The 20,265-nt window shown below is 35.6% G+C and overlaps 1 protein-coding gene across 30 annotated transcripts in view; it reads left to right on the top strand.

The window, feature by feature from the left end:
• Nucleotides 1–20,265, top strand: part of pcdh15a (protocadherin-related 15a) — a 759,862-nt gene that overhangs the window by 653,891 nt on the left and 85,706 nt on the right. For all 30 annotated transcript variants that reach the window (XR_012388492.1, XR_012388488.1, XR_012388474.1 and 27 more), the window contains 4 exon segments: nt 4,531–4,640; nt 7,115–7,255; nt 9,862–9,989; nt 15,186–15,401. Coding sequence is in view for 3 of the 30 variants with exons in the window: in XM_017358710.4 (XP_017214199.1) it covers nt 4,531–4,640; nt 7,115–7,255; nt 9,862–9,989; nt 15,186–15,401 (595 nt within the window). In the remaining 27 variants the exon portion in view is untranslated.

Raw genomic sequence — 20,265 nt, 5'->3', positions numbered from 1 at the left:
GACGTGCACCTCTCATAAAATGTAACTACACGTCGCAACAACGCGTAGCGCAAGCTCTGTGATTGGTCGGCTTGGTAGCGCTGACGAGTCTGGGCGGGACCGAGAGCCGCGCGAATGACGCGAGCGATTGTTTACAAGTGTGGAGTCCCGTGAAGAAGCTCCGGATAGAAAGTTTTGTTCTGTGTTTACCTCATAGTTAAAGTTGTTGCACGTCCGCCGGTTCCTGCCTCAAAATGAGCGAGTTTGAGTCACTTGTACATCCAGGAAGTGTTCAGGAAAAGCAAAACAGCACCGAAGAAACTCGACACAGAGGAACATTTACACCTCACTGCCAACTAGCGTTTCTGAAGTGTTAATGCAGACCAACAGAGACAGCGCACAGAGGTATAAATGCACAGCTACGCGCGTTGCCTGCGCCGTGAGTTACGCCGGTCACTTGACGCAGAAGTATAAACCAGGCTTAAAGTGTAGTGGTGTAACCCCGCTGTCCTGGCCAAATTCCCTTCATCAGCCCTTTCTGTTCATGACCTTCCAATCATCCCTATCCATGTTGGCTCTATCACTGTCTCTCTACTCTCTATTAATAGCTGGTGTGTGGTGAGCGTACTGGCGCCGTTGTCCTGTGGCTATTGTCACATCATTCAGGTGGATGCTGCACACTGGTGGTGGAGTGGAGATTTACCCCTAAGGATTGTGAAGTGCTTTTGGAGTGTGGCCATACTCCATAAATGCACTATACAAATATGCACATTATATTACAATACACTTTCTTGGCTGATTCCTGTTTTTGTGACCAACTAATACAATTTTTTCCAGATTCAGATTTTCTTTCTTAGAACTATAATTGACAGTATTTATTTTATTTTCTCAGTCGTAAAAACTAATTTGAGAGTTAGTTAAGTTTAGAATTAATATGAAACATATTTACAAAAATTTAAATATTCAGTGGTAAAATAAAGATTAGTTCACCTAAACTGCAGCAACACTAACAAAATGTTAAATTTTCCAGTTCATAACTTCACTTTTTATATAATTATTTTTATTTCTTTTTTTTTTTTTTTTTTTGCAAGTGGTGCTAATGGGATTTTTCTGTAATCAACCCTCATAGCGAATGCCTTTAGCAACATAAATAGTCAATGAACTGTCAAAAAATGTCCATGTTCTTCCTCCAGCTAAAGAAACTCTATGTGTGTGGAAAAAAAACACATACAGTACACAAACGGTGCACTCATAATGTATCTGAGTGCTTCTTGTTTAGTAAGTAAACCTGCGCTCTGCCAAACATGTCTGGTATAAAACTAAAAAAGTACCTTCCTCTGTGTTTGGTTTTACTTGACCTCCAATAGATGAGGCATTTAGGAACATTGCTTCACTCATTTACTACCAAAAATAAAATGGATTTAATCATTTTACTTTTAAAAAGTAGCACATACTGTATATATATACTTTATATTGCTGGCTTTAATGTTTGTATAGGATGGTAACTGTCATAGAAAAGCAAAGTACTTCAAGTACCCATCCACTCCTGCTGAATAAAGGCAAGAATGTCTTTTCAACAATAAATGTAAGAGTTTGAATGCTTTGGAGTGTTTGTTTGAGAAATGTCTCTTGAATTTTGGTGTTTTTATGCAGTTTCAAAACAGTTGTGCCAACACACTATGTTGCATAAGAACCCGTATTCATGATTGTACCTATTTAATATTTCCTTTGTTGACTGTTTGTAATTTCCATCTTTGCATCAGTTAAATTCTAAACCTTCTAACAAACGAATCTGCATCCATTTACATATTCATGTCTAGCTTTTATCAAAGGATGTGAAAAGCAGCTCCTTTTTGTCTATACTACCTGACAAAAGTATTGTCGCCTATCCAAGTTTTAGGAACAAGTTCCTTCAAGTTGATCATTTGGTATCAGAAATGGCTTATATGAAAGGCAAAGGCCTCTAGATTACGCTTATTTTACCAAAATAAAATATGATCATGCCTCTTCAATGCCCCATTCTTCATCTTACCTCAGATATGCTCAATAATGTTCATGTCTGGTGACTGGGCTGGCCAATCCTGTAGCACATTGACCTTCTTTGCTGAAGGAGTGCTATCCTGTGAAGAATTTGCCTTCTCTTGTGGTTTGTAATGTAATGGGCAGCAAAAATGTCTTGATACCTCAGGCTGTTGATGTTGCTGTCCACTCTGCAGATCTCTCACACTGCCCATACTGTATGTAACCCCAAACAATGACTTTTCCTTTACCCTCAATTCTTCAATTTTGACCGATTGCTGTGAGAATCTTGGGTCCATGCGAGTTCCAGTAGGTCTTCTGCAGTATTTGTGATGATTTGGATGGAGTTCAACAGATAATTCATTGAAAAAATCTACTACTATTATTTTTTTCCTCTTAAAACTGGGATCTACAAGACTTTGGTCAGGTAGTGTGTTTATATATCTAAGCAAAATACTGCATGGGTAACAGTTTTGACAGTTTTTGATAGTTTTTCGTTTATTCCCTGTATGTATTTACATCTTAGCATCCCTTAAATTCTTCACCTTCTAACAAACGACAGTGAATTTGCATCTATTTACATATTCATGTGTAGATTTTAACAATAAATGTGAAAAAGTAGCTCCTTTTAATAGTCTGTTTATTTAAATATCTGAACAAACTTCTGCTTGGATGGTAGTTTTGACAGTGTTTGATAGGTTTTCATTTGTTTACAATATGTAACTTCCATGTTAGCATCACTTAAATTCTGTACTTTCTAACAAACGAATCTGACTTCATTTACAAATTTATGTTTAGTTTTAACAAAGAATGTGAAAAGTAGCTGCTTTTAATGGTCTATTTATCTATATGTCTAATAATGCATTGATGATATTTTTGACAGCTTTTGATAGTTTTGAATAGTTTCCTGTTAGTTTACTGCTTGTAGTTTCTATCTTGGCATCATTTAACTTCTCCGCCATCTATCAAACAACAGGTATTTGCTTTGATTTACATATTCATGTGTAGATTTTAACAAAGGATGTGAAAAGTAGCTCCTTTTATAGTCTATTTATTTAAATATCTGAGTAAACTACAGCATGGATGATAGATTTGAAAGTTTTAATAGTATTTAATTTATTTACTGTATGTATTTCCAATCGAGAGTGAATCTGCATCAACTTACATATTCATGTTTGTCTTTTAACAAATTATGTTATAAGTAGCTCCTTTTTGTCTATTTATTTATATATCTAAGCAAACTACTGCATTGTTCGTAGTTATGAAAAGTTTTAGTTTTTTATTTGGTTATTGTATGTAATTTCCATAGCATCAGATATATTCACCTTCTAACAAACGGCAGTGAATTTGCATCTATTTTCATATTCATGTGTAGCTTTAACAATGAATGTAAAAAAGTAGCTAATTTTTATAGTCTATTTATTTAAATATCTAATCAAACTACTGCATGGGTGATGGTTTTGACAGTTTTTGATAGGTTTTCATTTGTTTACTGTATGTAACCATGTTAGCATCACTTAAATTCCCCACTTTCTATCAAACAACAGTGAATCTGGAGGGCCACAGCTCAGCATTGTTTAGGTCCAACCACTTCCAACACACACATGCTTAAGAGTCTCTAGTAGTCTTGAACACCTTAATTAGTTGGATCGGCTGTGTTTGATTAGGGTTGGAGCAAAACTCTGCAGAGCTGCGGCTCTCCAGGAATCCAGACCTATGATCTAAGCCAAGGGTGGCCAACCCTGTTCCTGGATTGACATCTTCCTGCAGATTTCAATTGCTACTCAAATCAAACACACCTCAACCAATTAATAAGGACCTGAACACCACGTGATAATTACAGGCAGGTGTGTTCGATAGGGGTTGCAACTGAAATCTGCAGGAAGGTGGCTCTCCAGAAAGAAGGTTGGCTACCCCTGATCTAAGCAAACTACTGCATGGATGATAGTTCTGACAGTCTTTGATAGTTTTTTGCTTGTTTACTGTTTGTAATTTTCATCTTAGCATCACTTAAATTCTCTACCTTCTATCAAACGACAATGAATTCGCATCGATTTACATATTCATGTGTAGCTTTTAACAAAGGATTTAAAAAGTAGCTTTGTTTTATAGTCTATTTACATATATATCTAAGGCTAAACAAACTACTGCATTTGTGATAGATTTGTACTTTGATCATTTTCACTTCTTCTTTTTTTTCTTTTTATATGTGTGTTTAGTTCTGTTTTCTTCAGAACAGGCCTTTAACCCTTCAGTTGAGAATAGCTTACCTCAGAGGTCACCTTGTGTTGACAAAAGCTTTATAAATGAATTTTTCTACAGAGTCGTGAATCAAATGTGCTCTTTCTGAATGCAGTAATTAAACTCTTGTCACCTTCAAGTCTTTGTGTTGGTTGTGCAGCTCTTGTGTGGGGGTGTCGAGGGTCTATGAACTCCTCTGATGTTTACCAGGAATGACTGACGTTGGTGTTGCAGTAATAATGCTGTGACTGACATGTGTTGAAATGCTGAACTGGTGTTTGTGGTGTGCAGGTTCAGTCCGGTGAGTGAAAACGCACCTATCGGAACGCCTGTAGGATTGATTCTGGCCGCGGCCACCAACACCACTGTGGTTTACTCCATAGTGAGCGGAAATGAAGGAGGTCAGTTTGCTCTCGCTTCTGTTTCTGCATTGGAAAATAAATACTAATTATTTGTGTCTCACATTTCAAATAACTTGAAACAACACAATGCAGATGGGTCTTAACTGTCACAGACTGGTTAGATTCACCCAATGGTACGGGGGGGGAGGGGGATGGGTGGGGTTTGGGTGGTGTCCTGTAGCTACACACACAATGCTAACAAAATAGGTCTAAATACATTTTTAATTTGAGGAAAGGCTTTTTTAAATACCCACCAACCAATAACAAGCTTAAGCATGTCATTTTTAAGAAAATCTTAAAATTAAAAGGGACAATTTTGTGGCCCACCTGCATGAGCTTTATATATATATATATATACAGTATATATATATATATATATATATATATATATATATATATATATATATATATATATATATATATATATATATATATATATATATATATATATATATATATATATATATATAGCTTAAGCTGAAAAATAAAGCTGAAATAATATTAGGAAGCATATCTTACAGTCAGTTTAAATCAACAAAATTCCTCTTGACACAACAAAGATGGCAAAGGAAAAGCAAAGTTAGCATTTAGATGAATTTACTGTTTATTTATAAATTGACCGTTTAACGAGGCATATAAGGTGACATGAATGCAATTAAATTAATAATAAAAATGTCATGAGATTTGAAACTAAAACCGCCAATAAGTCCAATCTACAGACAGTTTAGTTTACTCATTTGACCTGAAGGGAACCCACACAAACACAGGGAGAACATGCAAACTCCACATAGAAATGCCAACTGACCAGTGACCTTGCTGTGAGGCGACAGCACAACCCACTGCGTTACCACAACAAACTTTTTTTGTAGTGATTTATTTATCACAATTCTGATAGTTTGTCTCTAAAATATGAGTTTTGACAAGTCTTCATTTCATATTTTTGATTTTTGATTTTATTTTTGGTTTTTGGTTTTGACTTATCTACAAATGGAAATTTGACTTTGGCTTTACCACATAATTACATTAAACATCATCACATACATCACATAAAAATAATGAAAAGCTAATACATCTAATGTCACATACATCAGATTTAAAAAAAATAAATAAATAAACAATAAATAAACAATAAAAAACGCAATAAAAAAAACATGACAAAATTAACCCCACGCATATTGAAATCCCAATGTTTCAAATTATAATGGTATTTTGCACAAATTATATTTAACACACATTTGTCTTTACTTCAGGTTGCCTAAAATGTCTATTTAATGTCAAAAACTGAAATTGTATACTTAAAGGATATAAAATTACTCAGTTTGATTTTTCATCAGAATTTTCATTTTGCATTTACTCTTATTAGCTGATGCTTTTAGCCAAAGAGACCTAGAAGTGAGGATAAAAGAAGAGCATTTTAAAACTTCTGAGATTTACATTATAGAATTTCTATAACAAATAAAATAATTATTTTGTAATAATATTAATATTTAATAAAAAAATTTGTTTTTATTTCTATTTTTAGACTTCTTCCCTTCAAATTCTGAGTTCACATCTCTGTTTTGTTCTTTTCTCTAAAAGTATTTAAATCTGGTTACACTTTAACAAGGCAAGGTTATTATTGGTAACAAAAGTGAACGAATACTGAAATTAAAATCATTGGCATTAACTGAAATAAAAATATAAACGAAACTGAAACTAACTAAAATCATAGCAAAAACGTGCTTCGTTTCATCTTTGTAAATGTATTTAATACATAATCTCACTGTAAGCCTTTTAAAAGTTAATCTGTTTACTTCGTGCTGCCGGGTGTTTGACCCGTACGACACCTCGGAGTCTGTGATGAGAGCCTCCTCCAGTCAGTCCTCGCTGTCAAAAATGAATGGACATGAAAGCAGCACGGTGACAGCATTAAATACAACCCAAGCAGACACTTAAAACTATTAATTTCACACATTTGTGCCAAATAATGGGTTTTATTTCTGTATTAGTAATTAGTTATACATTATTTATTCTGATGATTTTGAGTATTGCACCTAACAAATTTACTTATTTACGAAAAAAAAAACTAATAGTGTAACTAATAAAAATTAAATTAAAACTAAGCAATTTTAAAAATGTAAAAACTTATAAAAACTAGTAAATCTACCTCTAAAAACTAATTAAAAATGACTGAATTTAAAAAGAAAAGGTCAAAACAAAATAAAAACTAATGCTGTTACAACCTTGTAACAAGTACACAAATGCACTGTGTGTAACCCAAGCATTCATAGAATTCAGTAAATCTGTATGCAAAAAAAGAAGTTACTCTTAAACAAGTCCATTCAAATTCATCCTGCATTTCGAATAACATTCAGAACCAACTGAAGCTAACCAGCGCATTTAGTCCCGGTTGAGGTATGATTTGTGAAAAGGAACACTGAATGTATAGTGACCTGAGTGCTGTGAGCTGTTCTCTGATCAGTTTGTGTTTGCAGGTGTGTTCACAGTCAATAAAAGCACCGGGATCATCTACACAAATAAATCTCTGGACTATGAGAATGTGACCAGTTATGTGCTCCGGGTTCAGGCCGATTCTCTCACCGTCATCCTCGCCAACCTGCGCGCCCCCTCCAAAAGTAAGAACTACATACCAGCATATGTCTTCTATGCCAGGGGTTTTGCTAGAGGAGGTTTTACAGTGAAGTGAATGACAGATACAAAAGACATTTGACTGAAAATAAAATCAGCTATTTAGACGACCACTTGAAAAATTTTTTGGATGTACTAGACTTATTACTTTAGAATTGAGTAAAATGTTAATTAGTTTAATTCTATAAAGGTCTTATAACATTTATTCCAAGTTTCAAATACAAATATTGATATTTAGAACATTTTAGCAAAAATTTCCATTGGTCAGAATGACAAATGTTTTCATATTATGGAATTTTGAACACCAGATTACATTATTTACATTAGATGTTACATTATTTACACTATCATTAATTTTTTTTTTACTTTGGAAATTAAACTGTATTTCAGAGTAACAAATGTTATTCACAGCCTTTGCCGTGAAGCTCTAAATTGAGCTCAGGTAGATTCTGTTTCCACTGATCATTCTTGAGATGTTTCAGCAGCTTAATTGGAGTTCACCTATGGTAAATTCAGTTGATTGGACATGATTTGAAACGGAGTACACCTGTCTATATAAGGTCTCAGGTTTGACAGTGTATGTCAAAGCACAAACAAAGTATGAAGACAAAGTAATTGTCTGTTGACCTTTAGACAAGGCTGGAGAAGGTTACGGAAAAACTTCTGCTGCTCGAAAGTTCAGATGAGCACAGTGGCCTACATCCTCTGTAAGTGGAAGATTCTGCATTTGGAACCACCAGGACTCTTCCTAGAGCTGGCCGGCCTCCAAGCTGAGTGATGAATGGCCTTAGTCAGGGAGGTGATGAATAACCTGATGGTCCAGCATTCTTCTGTAGAAAGAGGAGAACCTTAAAGAAAGGCCAACCATCTGTGCAGCAATCCACCAGTCAGGCCTGTATGGTAGAGAGGCCAGATGAAAGCCACTCACCGCCTGGAGTTTGCCAAAAGGCATCTGAAGGACTCTCATAACATAAGAAACAAAAATCTCTGGTCTAATGAAAGTAAAATTGAACTCTTTGGAGTGAATGTCAGGCGTTACGTTTGGAGAAAACCAAGCACCGCTCATCACCAAGCTAATACCATCCCTACAGTGAAGCATGGTGGTGGCAGCATTATGCTTTGGGGATGTTTTTCAGCCAAGACTAGTCAAGATAGAGGGAAAGATGAATGCAGCAATGTACAGAGACATCCTGAATGAAAACCTGCTTCAGAGTACTCTTGACCTCAGACTGGGGCGATGGTTCATCTTCCATGACCCATCAATGACCCAGGACAATGACCCAAAGCACACCGCCAACATGACCTTGAGTCGCCCAGCCAGAGCCCAGACCTAAATCCTATTGAACATCTCTGGAGAGATCTGAAAATGGCACCATCGCTTCCTATCCGACCTGCTTGTGAGGTACTGCAAAGAGGAATGGGCAAAAATTCACAAAGACAGGTGTACCAAGCTTGTGGCATCATACTAAAAAAGACTTGAGGCTGTAATTGCTGCCAAAGTTGCATCAACAAATTATTGAGCAAAGGCTGTGAATACTTATGCACATGTGATTTTTCAGCTTTTTTAATTAAAAAAAAATTGAAACCATTTCAAAAACTATTTTTTTCACATTGTCATAATGGGGTATTGTGTGTAGAATTTTGAGGAAATAAATGAATTTAATCCATGTTGGAATAAGGCTGTAACATAAACAAATGTGGAAAAGGTGAAGCGCTATAAATACTTTCCGGATGCACTGTTTGTGGATGTGAACGTACAGTATTCACTGAAGATCAAGGTGATTTGAAGTTAACAGATGAGCCTGTGTTAATAAGCGGTTTCTATATCATACCTTGGAATGTTCTGACCCAACAGAAACTGATATTTAAGACAACCGAGTAATAATAACATGCAATAAACATTAAACATGCATACACTTTAACATTGTGTTCAATATTACAAACAATTGCCAACTCTTAATCAGGCCTAGACTATTTAGTCACATGCCACCCCTGTCCTACATTTCGTTGTTGTTGTTGTTGTTGTTGTTGTTGTTGTTCCAAATCATTCTAATTGAATATTCAGTCAGAAGTAGACCACATTACAGACATGAAATGGGTTGCAAACTCCATTTAAACTTCACTGAGCACATCACAGGCTTCTGATAGGGAAAAAATTGTACAAATCACATACATGAGAGATAGTTTATTCGTGCATTTGTCCTGCCATGTGTCTTGTTTGGTGCTTTGATATAGTTTCGTTGTACTGGCACACGTTCTCCGTGTCTTTCACTCTGCCACCTGTTTTTTCTTTTGTTCATTTCTGTCTTTCCTCTCTTATTGAGCTGTGATATACAGCTCTTCATCTGCGCTTTCCCCTGTGTGTGCTTAGATCTACACCACATGACTTTATGTATTGTCGTTTAGTGCGGCGGAAGACAAATGCTTTGTGACAGAGCATATTTCTCACGTCTGCTTCGTCGTGGAGAGGCTTGCAGCAGCTGTGTGTTTTTACATTAACACTGGCTTTATTTTCTAACTGTGACAAATAGGGCTTATATTTTCATAAACTGAGCTTGCTTTATCCTGTGTGTGTGTGTTTAAATGTAACCAGCAAACACAGCCAAGGTATTCATCAACGTTCAGGATGAGAACGATCATCCTCCGGTCTTTTCGAGGCAAGTGTATATTGGAGGAGTGACTGAAGACACTAAGACCTTCACCACAGTGCTGAAAATTGTGGTAAGTGTATATTATGTATTAGTACGCAGAGTCTGAAATGTTGGGTTGCTTTATAATAATTATTATTAGGCTGGAGTCATTCAATTATTTACTCATTTTCTTTTCAGCTTAGTTCCTTTATTAATCTGAGGCAGGATGATCATGATTGTTCATTTAGATGGAATAATGCTCAGTCTATACTCCTAAATGTAGGCAAGTGGCCATTTGGCACTGACAAAACTTTTTTTTTTTTATATAAAGACACCACAAAAGTCTTTATTATTAGCCAATTATTATAAGAAATATACATTAAATGTAATATTTTATCATATAATGTATTCCAATATCCTGTGTGTGATGGCAGAATACTGTTTTATGTATTAAACTAATCAATCAATCAATGAATCAATCTATTCATCCATCCATCCATCCATTCATCAATCAATCAATCAATCCACCCACCTAACCACCCACACACCCATTCATCCATCAATCAATAAATCTATTAATCCATCCATCAATCCATCCATCCATCCATGTCAATCCATCCATATTTTAATCAATAAATTCATCAATCTATCCATCAAGCTATCAGTCATCAATCAATCAATCAATCAATCAATCAATCAATCAATCAATCAATCAGTCAGTCCATCCATCAGTCAATCCATCCATTCATTCTTTCATCAATCACTCTATCAGTCAACCAATCAATGCATCTATCCATCAATCAGTTCATCACTCCATCTATATGTCAATCAGTCCATCCATCATCCATCCATCTGTCAATCAGTGCATAAATAAATCAACCAATCAATCAATCAATCAATCAATCAATCAATCAATCAATTAATTACTCCATCCATCCATCAATCAATCCATACATCATCCATCCATCCGTCAATCGATGCATTCATCCATCCAACAATCATTCAATCAATCAGTTCATCACTTCATCCATCCATTAATCAGTCAGTCAATCAGTTCATCACTTCATCCATCCATTTGTTAATCAATTCATCCATCAATCAATCAATCAATCAATCAATTCCTCACTCCATCTGTCAATCAATCTATTCATCATCCATCCTTCCATCAGTCAATCAGCTTACCCATCCACTCATCCATCCATCAGTCATTGTATCAATCTATCCATCAATCAGTTGCTATATCAAAAATAAAAAAATTTAACAGTAATATCTGTAATACATGTTCAATCTAATATGTGACCGTTTGTCTTCCAAAATCCTGTGTGTGATGGCAGAATGCTGTTTTATCCATTAAATCAAGCAATCAATAAATCCATCAATCAGTCAATAAATCCCTCAATCCATTCATCCATCCATCCATCAATCAATCCATCCATCCACCCACCCACCCACAAACCACCCATCCATCCATCCATCCATCCATTAATCCATCAATCAATTGTTATATTTAAAAAAGTTACAAAAATAATGCTGTGAAATTTTGTCCTATTTTTTATGCCTATATTTTATGTCATAACATAAATGACACATATCACAAATGATATTAATTAGATTTGTATTTGTTTTCCACAATTGTTGGTTTAATAACCATGGATCTTAATTCAAATGATTGTATTGTTCTGCAGGTGCATGTTTCTGTAGCATATTATATTTGATTTTTGCAGCAGAGAAATTGCTGCTCACATCCTGACGCACCTGTCAACACTAGAGCACAATCTCTCTCTCTCTCTCTCTCGCTGTGCAAATCTACTCACTTTCCTCCACATCTCAGTAACTGCATTTAGACAGCTTCTCTCTCCAAACCAACACTATTGAAGACAAGTGACGGACACCTGTAAAATACCCACTGGGCTCTGTGCTGTCCCGCAAGGTGACCGTTATCTCACAAATTGAGTAGTTTAACATCTATAAAAGGCATTAAGACGTACAATCTGATGATATATGAGGATTATTACGTTTCTAGGTCACCGCCGAAGTCGAGGCCCCAGAGCGCTTGTATTTATTTCTCTAGTTCTGCCTGCAAGGCTTTTGAGGGGATAGAAGGGCCAACATGTTACTGTTTATTTAAGCTTTTAAAGTTCTCCAGTTTGTCAGTTATAGAATCATGATTCATATTTATTTACAGACTCAAAACATTTGTTTAGTAAACTTAATTAAATTAAGGAAACTTTTATTGCAGTTACTTTATAACTAACTTTAGTTGAAGCTAAGCCTGGAAGTGTTTGGTTTGTTTAGTCAAAAAGACATATTGAATGTTTTCAGTGCTGTGAAGGCAAATCTCATTCATTCATTCATTTTCCTTTTCTAGCATATGTTTCACGCAGCAATTGCCCTTCCAGCCGCAACCTAGAACTGAGAAAGCAAATCTCTGCATCAATAAATGAATCAATCAATGAATCAATTAGCGAATTAATAAATTAATCAGTTGCTATAACTAGGGTTGGGCACAAAACCCGGTACCATAATGGCACTTGTACCTGAGTAACCAGTATGCACCGGACCAAATCAGCATAGGAATTTCGGTGTCTAAATTCGGTGCATCAAGGGGTGCATCAAAGGCACAGATAGGTATGCATTGTGCCACACTATCTCTAAACATCTCATTCTAAACAACTTTGTCGGTGATGTTAGGCGTTTGTTCTTGTTGTTAAGGGAACGCACGCAGTAAAGCGCATCTGGTAATGGGTACCCTTCAGATTCATCAACGCATGTGATCGCATTGACCAAATTTGCTTAAACTAAGCATTCTAAAGTATGGCTATATTTAACAAGCAAAGATCCTGACTCAGCTTAAATGAATGCTTGTGTGTAGGGGGAAACACGTCAAACTTATTGAAACATTTGAGGGCACAGAATCAACTTATAGGCAAAGGAATGTCTTTTGACAGCTTGCGACATCATCTGTCACTTTTACTGAGTATGTTTACATTAACAGCAATACTCCGATTTTAATATGATTAAGGCAATACTTGATTTAGATTATCATGTAAACAGATTTTGATTACTTTAAAGAACCACCTTAAAGGAGTTTTTTTCTTTCCATTCTGCGTTTAGTATTAAATTCCATTAAAACACTCTTCCACCAGTACTTATTTCATATTCTCTTCTAATACCTCGGTTTGTCACTAAGCATGAATAAAATGTTCCTGAATAAAAATAAAAAAAATTGGAGAACTGCAGTCAAAAAATTAAAAATGAAACACCTAAAATTATATGAAACTCTGAAAGAAACGTGGATGACCATTAATCAATCTATCTACTATAACATGTAAAATGGTAACATAGAAAGGAACATTCAAAAAGCAACTCATGTGAAAAACTTAATCCTATTATTGTCTTATTCAGATTAAGGCAAATCATTAGATTACTGATGTCCATATAAACGTAGTCACAAGCCCCAACCCTAGAAAAAAGGTGTTCACTGATCTTGATAACAGCTTTTCCACAGGTTGGTAGTAAGCAAATGTAATGTCAATTGCATAATGTAAATCTTATATTCATGCTAACAGACAAATGATCAAAAATAAATTTATTAAAGCAATTCAATTCAAACATTTGAAATATGAATTGTTACTTTAAGCTTTAATTATATTAATAACAATATTGTGGCTCAAAAGTATCAGTTCAGGCACCGTTTTGGCACAGTACTGTTTTAAAAGTACCAATTTAGTACCTGTATAGAAATAACCCTAAACGATACCCAACCCTAATTATAACAAAAAAATGCTGTGACAATTCACAAAACAAAAGTTTAACTTGATCAAGTTAAGAAATCAACATTTGTTGGAATAAAGATGAGTTCCTGTTGCAGCAAATGGCATTTATTATTTTGACTTGATTAAATTAAGGAAACTTGTCATTGAATTTAGTTTACAACTATACTTTTTGTTTAAGCTGAGGCCTGGAAATGTTTGTTTTGTGTAGACAAGAAAGACATTATAAACATTTTCAGTGCTGAGAAAGCAAATATCTGTATGCTCTTTCAAAGGATTGAAACGCAAACTGATACAATAAAAGATTGTGGGTAACCAATCAAAACAGACTGGACCATCTGACCAATCAGAGCAATCTGACCTACCAGACAAGAGTAGGCCTTTGGAAGTAGGAAACAGGCTTAAAGAGCAAAAAACAACGCATTTGAGACACTAAATAAAAAAATAAAATAAAATAAACAAGTAAATACAACCCAAGCTCATTCTGAAAACGTAGTCCCGCGGACGTTTCTGGAGACAGCAGAATACATCCCGCGAGGTACTTACGGCCGCATTTATTATTTTCAAGCGAACACTAAGGGGCGGTGTGACGCTGTTCCCTTTCGCGCTTGCCGGCCGGCCGGCCGGCCGCTTACCTCCTTGTGGAGGGCTTCCCCGCTGCAACCTGTTTGTCCACTCAGCTCATCGTGTACGTCGGCAGGCTCGAGATGCAGAGCGGAGTCGACCACGGCGATCGGTTTCGAGTCTGGGGAAGAGCGGTTCCAGCAATCAGTTAAGACAAAAACAGAATCCCAAAAATTAAGTGAACGAATTTCGTCACAAGGTGAGGATGCGGTGAAATCCGAAAACGGGGTACAAAAAAAAATCAGGGCTTTTCTTTTTTTGGACGGCTTTTCTAAACTGTTGCTCGGGTTTAGGGAAGCGAGCAGGCGGGCGGGACGATTGGTAACAGTGGTTGGGTTCAGGGAAGGAGGAGGGCGGGTCGGCCGATTGGCCGGTCTCGCAGTCAATCATCCGGTCAGTCGGACAGCGGCCTTTGGCGGGTTCACGCGAGAACAGCGCGGGCGCGAAACTACAAAAACTGCAGCTGTATGTACCCGCCGGGATGTATTCCGCGGTCTCCAGAAACATCCGCGGGACTACGTTTCCACAATGAGCCCGGGTTGAGTAAATAACATGGTAAAAATGTGGTCGAATCTGAAAACATGGTGAAAATCAGGCCTCTGGTGGATTCGCGAAAAGAAAAATTTGGAAAAATTTAGCTCTTTGGACATATTTTGCTCTCTCAAGAAATGTATATAGTGGTGTGTAATCAGAATGAGCCTGGGTTGGATATAAATCTATAAAGACAAAGACAAATTTGGAATGTTTAAAAACAGTATAAAGGTTCACTTTAAATATATTGTATGTATTGAACACAGTGGAATTAGGTGATGGTGAAATGTTGGTTGATCTCAAAAAGGAAAACTCATTTTATTGAATGTATAGTTAAAACGTTTTATTTCTTTCATCAGGCTACAGATGTTGACACTGGGAACTACAGTAAGATGGCCTACAGACTGATCATCCCCCCCACAACTGAGGGGCAGGACAGTTTTGTGATTGAGCCCTACACCGGAGTCATCAAGAGCGCCATCATGTTTAGAAACATGCGCCGGTCCTACTTCAAGTTTCAGGTCGTCGCCACAGATGACTATGGAAAGGGGCTCACCAGCAAAGCAGATGTAGTGGTGAGTGCGGATCATGTGACCTGTAAAGGCCTGTTTATTGACATTATTCTGCCATGTGAGAGCAAGCGCAGCAATTTGAACATTATAGGGTATATGCACAGCTATTGTTTTTTCCCTACCGATAATCTTTTGGTGAAAGGTTTATGTGACTATTTTCAATATTATAAGGTTCCATTTTTACAGCATCGATGTTGTAATGTAATTAAAATATAATCTATTAAATAGAACTAAGAATTCATTTAATTGTTGAATTGTAAAACGAGATGTAAACGCTAGCGTCGTCAGTAGCTGCAGGCGACCGCAAAAACTCCATTGAGAATACTGTGGTAGAATAAATTGTCATATTTTAAAGACATGAACTATGTAATTTAATGCAGAGCTTCTTGTACAACCCACTTTATATCATATAATAATCAGGCAGTATATTAATCAGGCATTTTTAAAGAAATCAGACCTTAAACGTGGCGACGTGGTGCACAAGATCTATGATTGGTCGACAGGTAGCTGTAAAGAGTATGGACAGAGCTGAGAGCTAAGGGGGCAGAGCAAGAATTGTAGCAGAAGAGTTTAACAAGTCCCAAAGAGATCTGGATGATACTTTTGTTTTGTGTCATTTTATGATCAAAGATGGTAAACATTCACCGTTTCCTAGTGAAATGGTGGGTTGTGGATTCAAAAGTAAACACATTGTGCTATGTTTTCTCTGCAGTTTGCATATTTAAAACATTTGGAAAGTTAGAAACAGGGCCGGATTAACCTATGGGCATTATGGGCACAGGCCCAGGGGCCCGTGCGCACTTAGGGCCCTGCGAGAAGGGAAAAAATGCAGATTTTGGAGTGGCTGTTTAAGCTTATTGCAAATAGCACACCTCGTTGGAATAAGCTAGTTAACGGACTCATGCCCATCACTGTTTGATTGACAGAGACAACACAACTAAAAAGTGCAAAATAGTAGTAAAATGGCATAACCAAAGAGACAAGTTCTTACTGACAAGGTCTGGAACTGGTCTGGATTAAAAATAAAGTACCTCCACTCTTTCCAGATAAACCAAAATCAGAAAAAAGACAATGCAAACACTGTGGTTTTACACATCTTGTTGTCTCTGGAGCATCTTTATTGTTTAGTTTCTGTGTGGAGTTGTGTTTGTCTCTCTTATTATACACAAAGGGGTGGGCAGAGCTAAACAGGCTGTAATGTAGTAGTAGGCATTGACCTTCTTCTATGGAGATTTTTTTTTAAATAATTATATAAAAAGACAAATTAATAAATAAAACATAAATGAACATATATATATATATATATATATATATATATATATATATATATATATATATATATATATATTATATATATATATATATATATATATATATATATATATATATATATATATATATATATATATATATATATATATATATATTTATATTTATATAAATGTATTTATATTTATATAAATATATTTATTTATTTATGTGGGGGCGGCATGGTGGCTGCCCTGTCCCCTCACAGCAAGAAGGTCACTGTTTCAAGTCCCAGCTGGGGTAATTGGCATTTCTGTGTGGAGTTTGTATGTTCTACCTGTGTTCGCTTGGGTTTCCTCCGGGTGGCGACCCCTGATAAATAAGGCATTAAGCCAAAGCGTAATGAATTAATGAATGAGTTTATACATGTTTTAGGTTGGTAAAAGAATCATTTGCACATTTTTTGTTGCATTTCACAATATTATATAATACAGCTGCACAATCCACAACCTTATGTTGGCCAGATTGACTTCAATATACACTCAAAAAATATATATTTTTTGCTTATTCAGACTACTTCAATCCACATTAATTTGTTAAAAGTGTTAAGTTAACTTAATTTGTGTTGGGACAACATGAAGGAATTGTGTGGAACCCTGCATTTTTTTTTACCATGTAAGATGTTTTCAGACTAACAAGAAAGTTTGGTCCCACTTTTGGCCTCAACTAATATGTACTTACACAGGAATTAATAGTTTGTTATAATGTACTTATTGTGTAAATACATGTATTTACTCTGTACTGCTTGATTAATTACCTGTATGTAATTACATCTGTAGTTAACTTTTGTAATTACATTTGTAAATACACTGTTGATCATCCCTTACACCTTAACCCACCCTTAAACCTACCCATACCACCAAACCTGTCCATAACCCAACCCCTATCCCAATTCAAGAGCACCACAAGTGTTCTCAAATACATTATGAACACAGTAAGTACATTGTATTTATTTTTTGATGCAAGTACAAAGTAGTTAAGGACACTATATATAATATAAAGTGGGACCGAAAGTTTTACTTCCGAAACTTGCAAGTTGTTTTTACAGTCTCAACTTATTGGTCAAAAGCTCAAGGGAAATTTGATTTCTCCCTTCATGACCTCTTTAAACAAAGTTCCTTTCAAGCAAAGTCCTTATATTTGCTGCATGCGCCACCATACAGCTTCCGTTCAAAACACATCAGTTAGCGAAATGACATTTTCTCTCATCCCTCTGTTTATGCAAAATGCATGTTTGGGGTTCAAGACAAATCACTGACTGAATAATTTAAACCACGTCTAAATCACATAACAACAATCAGCACTGTTATTAAGCGAAAATATCTCTCCACAGTGTGGATTTGCTTGAGTAAATACGTTGTGTTTGAAACTAGTTTGCGCGCCGGAGTGCATATGGTATTTGTGCATTACTTAGTGCGGTAATGAATATATAAATAAACAGTTTTTTTGTGTCAGCTGAATTATTTATGCGGCTCTATCTCCCGAAGTGTTGCAGTCAGTGCAATTCCCAGAAATCTCCAGAGTTAATGAACGCCTAATATAATAAGAGGGATTTGGAATCGCTGCGTGTGCATCGGGGCTTTAAACATCATGTCATTAATGTTTGTGTCATTTTCAATTTCCCCGAGCAGTTGGAGTTGGTGGTTGTATAAGCTTTCATCCGGCAGTGGCACTCCTGAAGTTGACCGGCTGAAGTAAAGAACATTGCCAATTCAAAAAAGCCCTTTAAAGCTGGACAGCAAACAGCGAAGCATGGAAATGAGTATAGTTCAATTTGAAAGCATCAGCATCATTACTTAAATTTAACTGAGACAAGTTATGTGTTGGGGGCGACACAGTGGCTCAGTGGTTGGCACTGTCGCCTCACAGCAAGAAGGTCGCTAATTCAAGTCCTGGCTGTATCAGTTGGCATTTCTGTGTGGACTTTGCATGTTCTCCCCGTGTTGGCGTGGGTTTCCTTCTGGGGCTCGGGTTTCCCCCACAGTCCAAAGACATGCGGTATTAAGAGAATTGAATAAACTAAATTGGCTGTAGTGTTGGTGTGTGCACATTTGAGAGTGTATGATGTTTCCTAGTACTGGGCATCCGCTGTGTAAACATATGCTGGATAAGTTTGTGGTTCATTTCGCTGTGGTGACCCCTGATGTATAAAGGAACTAACAAGTTGAAGGAAAATTAATTAATTAATGAAAGTTTTGGGTTGGAAAATATATTATTAGTTGATTTATGTCATAACCAGTGATAATATAACTTTTAAGTTTTTAAGGGGACCTATTATGCCTATTTTTACAAGATGTAAAATAAGCCTCTGATGTCCCTAGAGTGTGTATTTGAAGTTTCTGCTCAAAATACCTCACAAATATATTTTGACAACTCTTTGAAACTGCTCATCTTAGGCTTTGATCCTAATCGTGCCAATTTGATGACTGTTGCGTTAACTTCGAATGAGATTGTGCTCTTTATAAGAGGGCGGAGCTACAAATGTGTCAGCATAGCTGCAGATTCAAAAACTGCAAAAAAGACATATGCTTATAAGGGACAGATCATTACTAATAGGCAGAGCTTTCCCCCTCTGATAACACGTACAAAGGGAGAATGGCAGTGGAAGTGTTTCTGCAGACTGCTTTTATCAAGTGTGATTATAAAAAATAACAATATTAAAGTTGTAACTTTAGAAGCTGTTTATATTCACATACTGTTGCCACACAATTGTGTTAAAACCCCTTTTAAAAGTGATTTTTGCATATTAGGTCCTCTTTAACTATACTAAAACTATTCCAATTTTATTATACTCAAAGTAAAATATACATTAATAAATTGCCTAGTTCCCAAGAAAATATTTACCGTTTCATTATTAAGTATATAAATTTAGCTTAGCTTGATGTACAAAAATAAAAAAAAATGTAAACAAACAAATGCAATGAATGCAATTTTTATAAACTTAAATTTAAACAATTATTTAATTTTTTTCTCCCAACTTTTACATAACATATTGTTCAAGTTTACATTTTGAATAACAATGAATTGTGAATTTTAATTGTGACCTTATGCATAATATATAATATAAGCAATAATTCTGACTTCAACTGTATATATATATATATATATATATATATATATATATATATATATATATATATATATATATATATATATATATATATATATATATATATATATATATACAGTTGATGTCAGAATTATTAGCCCCCTTTGAATTTTCTCTTTTTTAAAATATTTTCCAAATGATGATTAACAGAGCAAGGGAAATTTTCACAGTATTTCTGATAATATTTCTTCTGGAGTAAGTCTTATTTGTTATATTTTGGCTATAAAAAAACAGTTTTTAATAATTTAAAAAAAAAAAACATTTTAAGGACAAAATTATTAGCCCCTTTCATCAATTTTTTTCCTCGATAGTCTACACAACAAACCATCATTATACAATAACTTGCATAATTACCCTAACCTGCCTAGTTAACCTAATTAACTTAGTTAAGTCTTTAAATTTCACTTTAAGCTGTGTAGAGGTGTCTTGAAAAATATCTAGTAAAATATT

The sequence above is a fragment of the Danio rerio genome, chromosome 13 (genome assembly GCF_049306965.1).
Source record: "Danio rerio strain Tuebingen ecotype United States chromosome 13, GRCz12tu, whole genome shotgun sequence".
In the NCBI taxonomy this organism is placed as follows: domain Eukaryota; kingdom Metazoa; phylum Chordata; class Actinopteri; order Cypriniformes; family Danionidae; genus Danio; species Danio rerio.
This window is presented reverse-complemented; position numbering and strand designations above follow the sequence as displayed.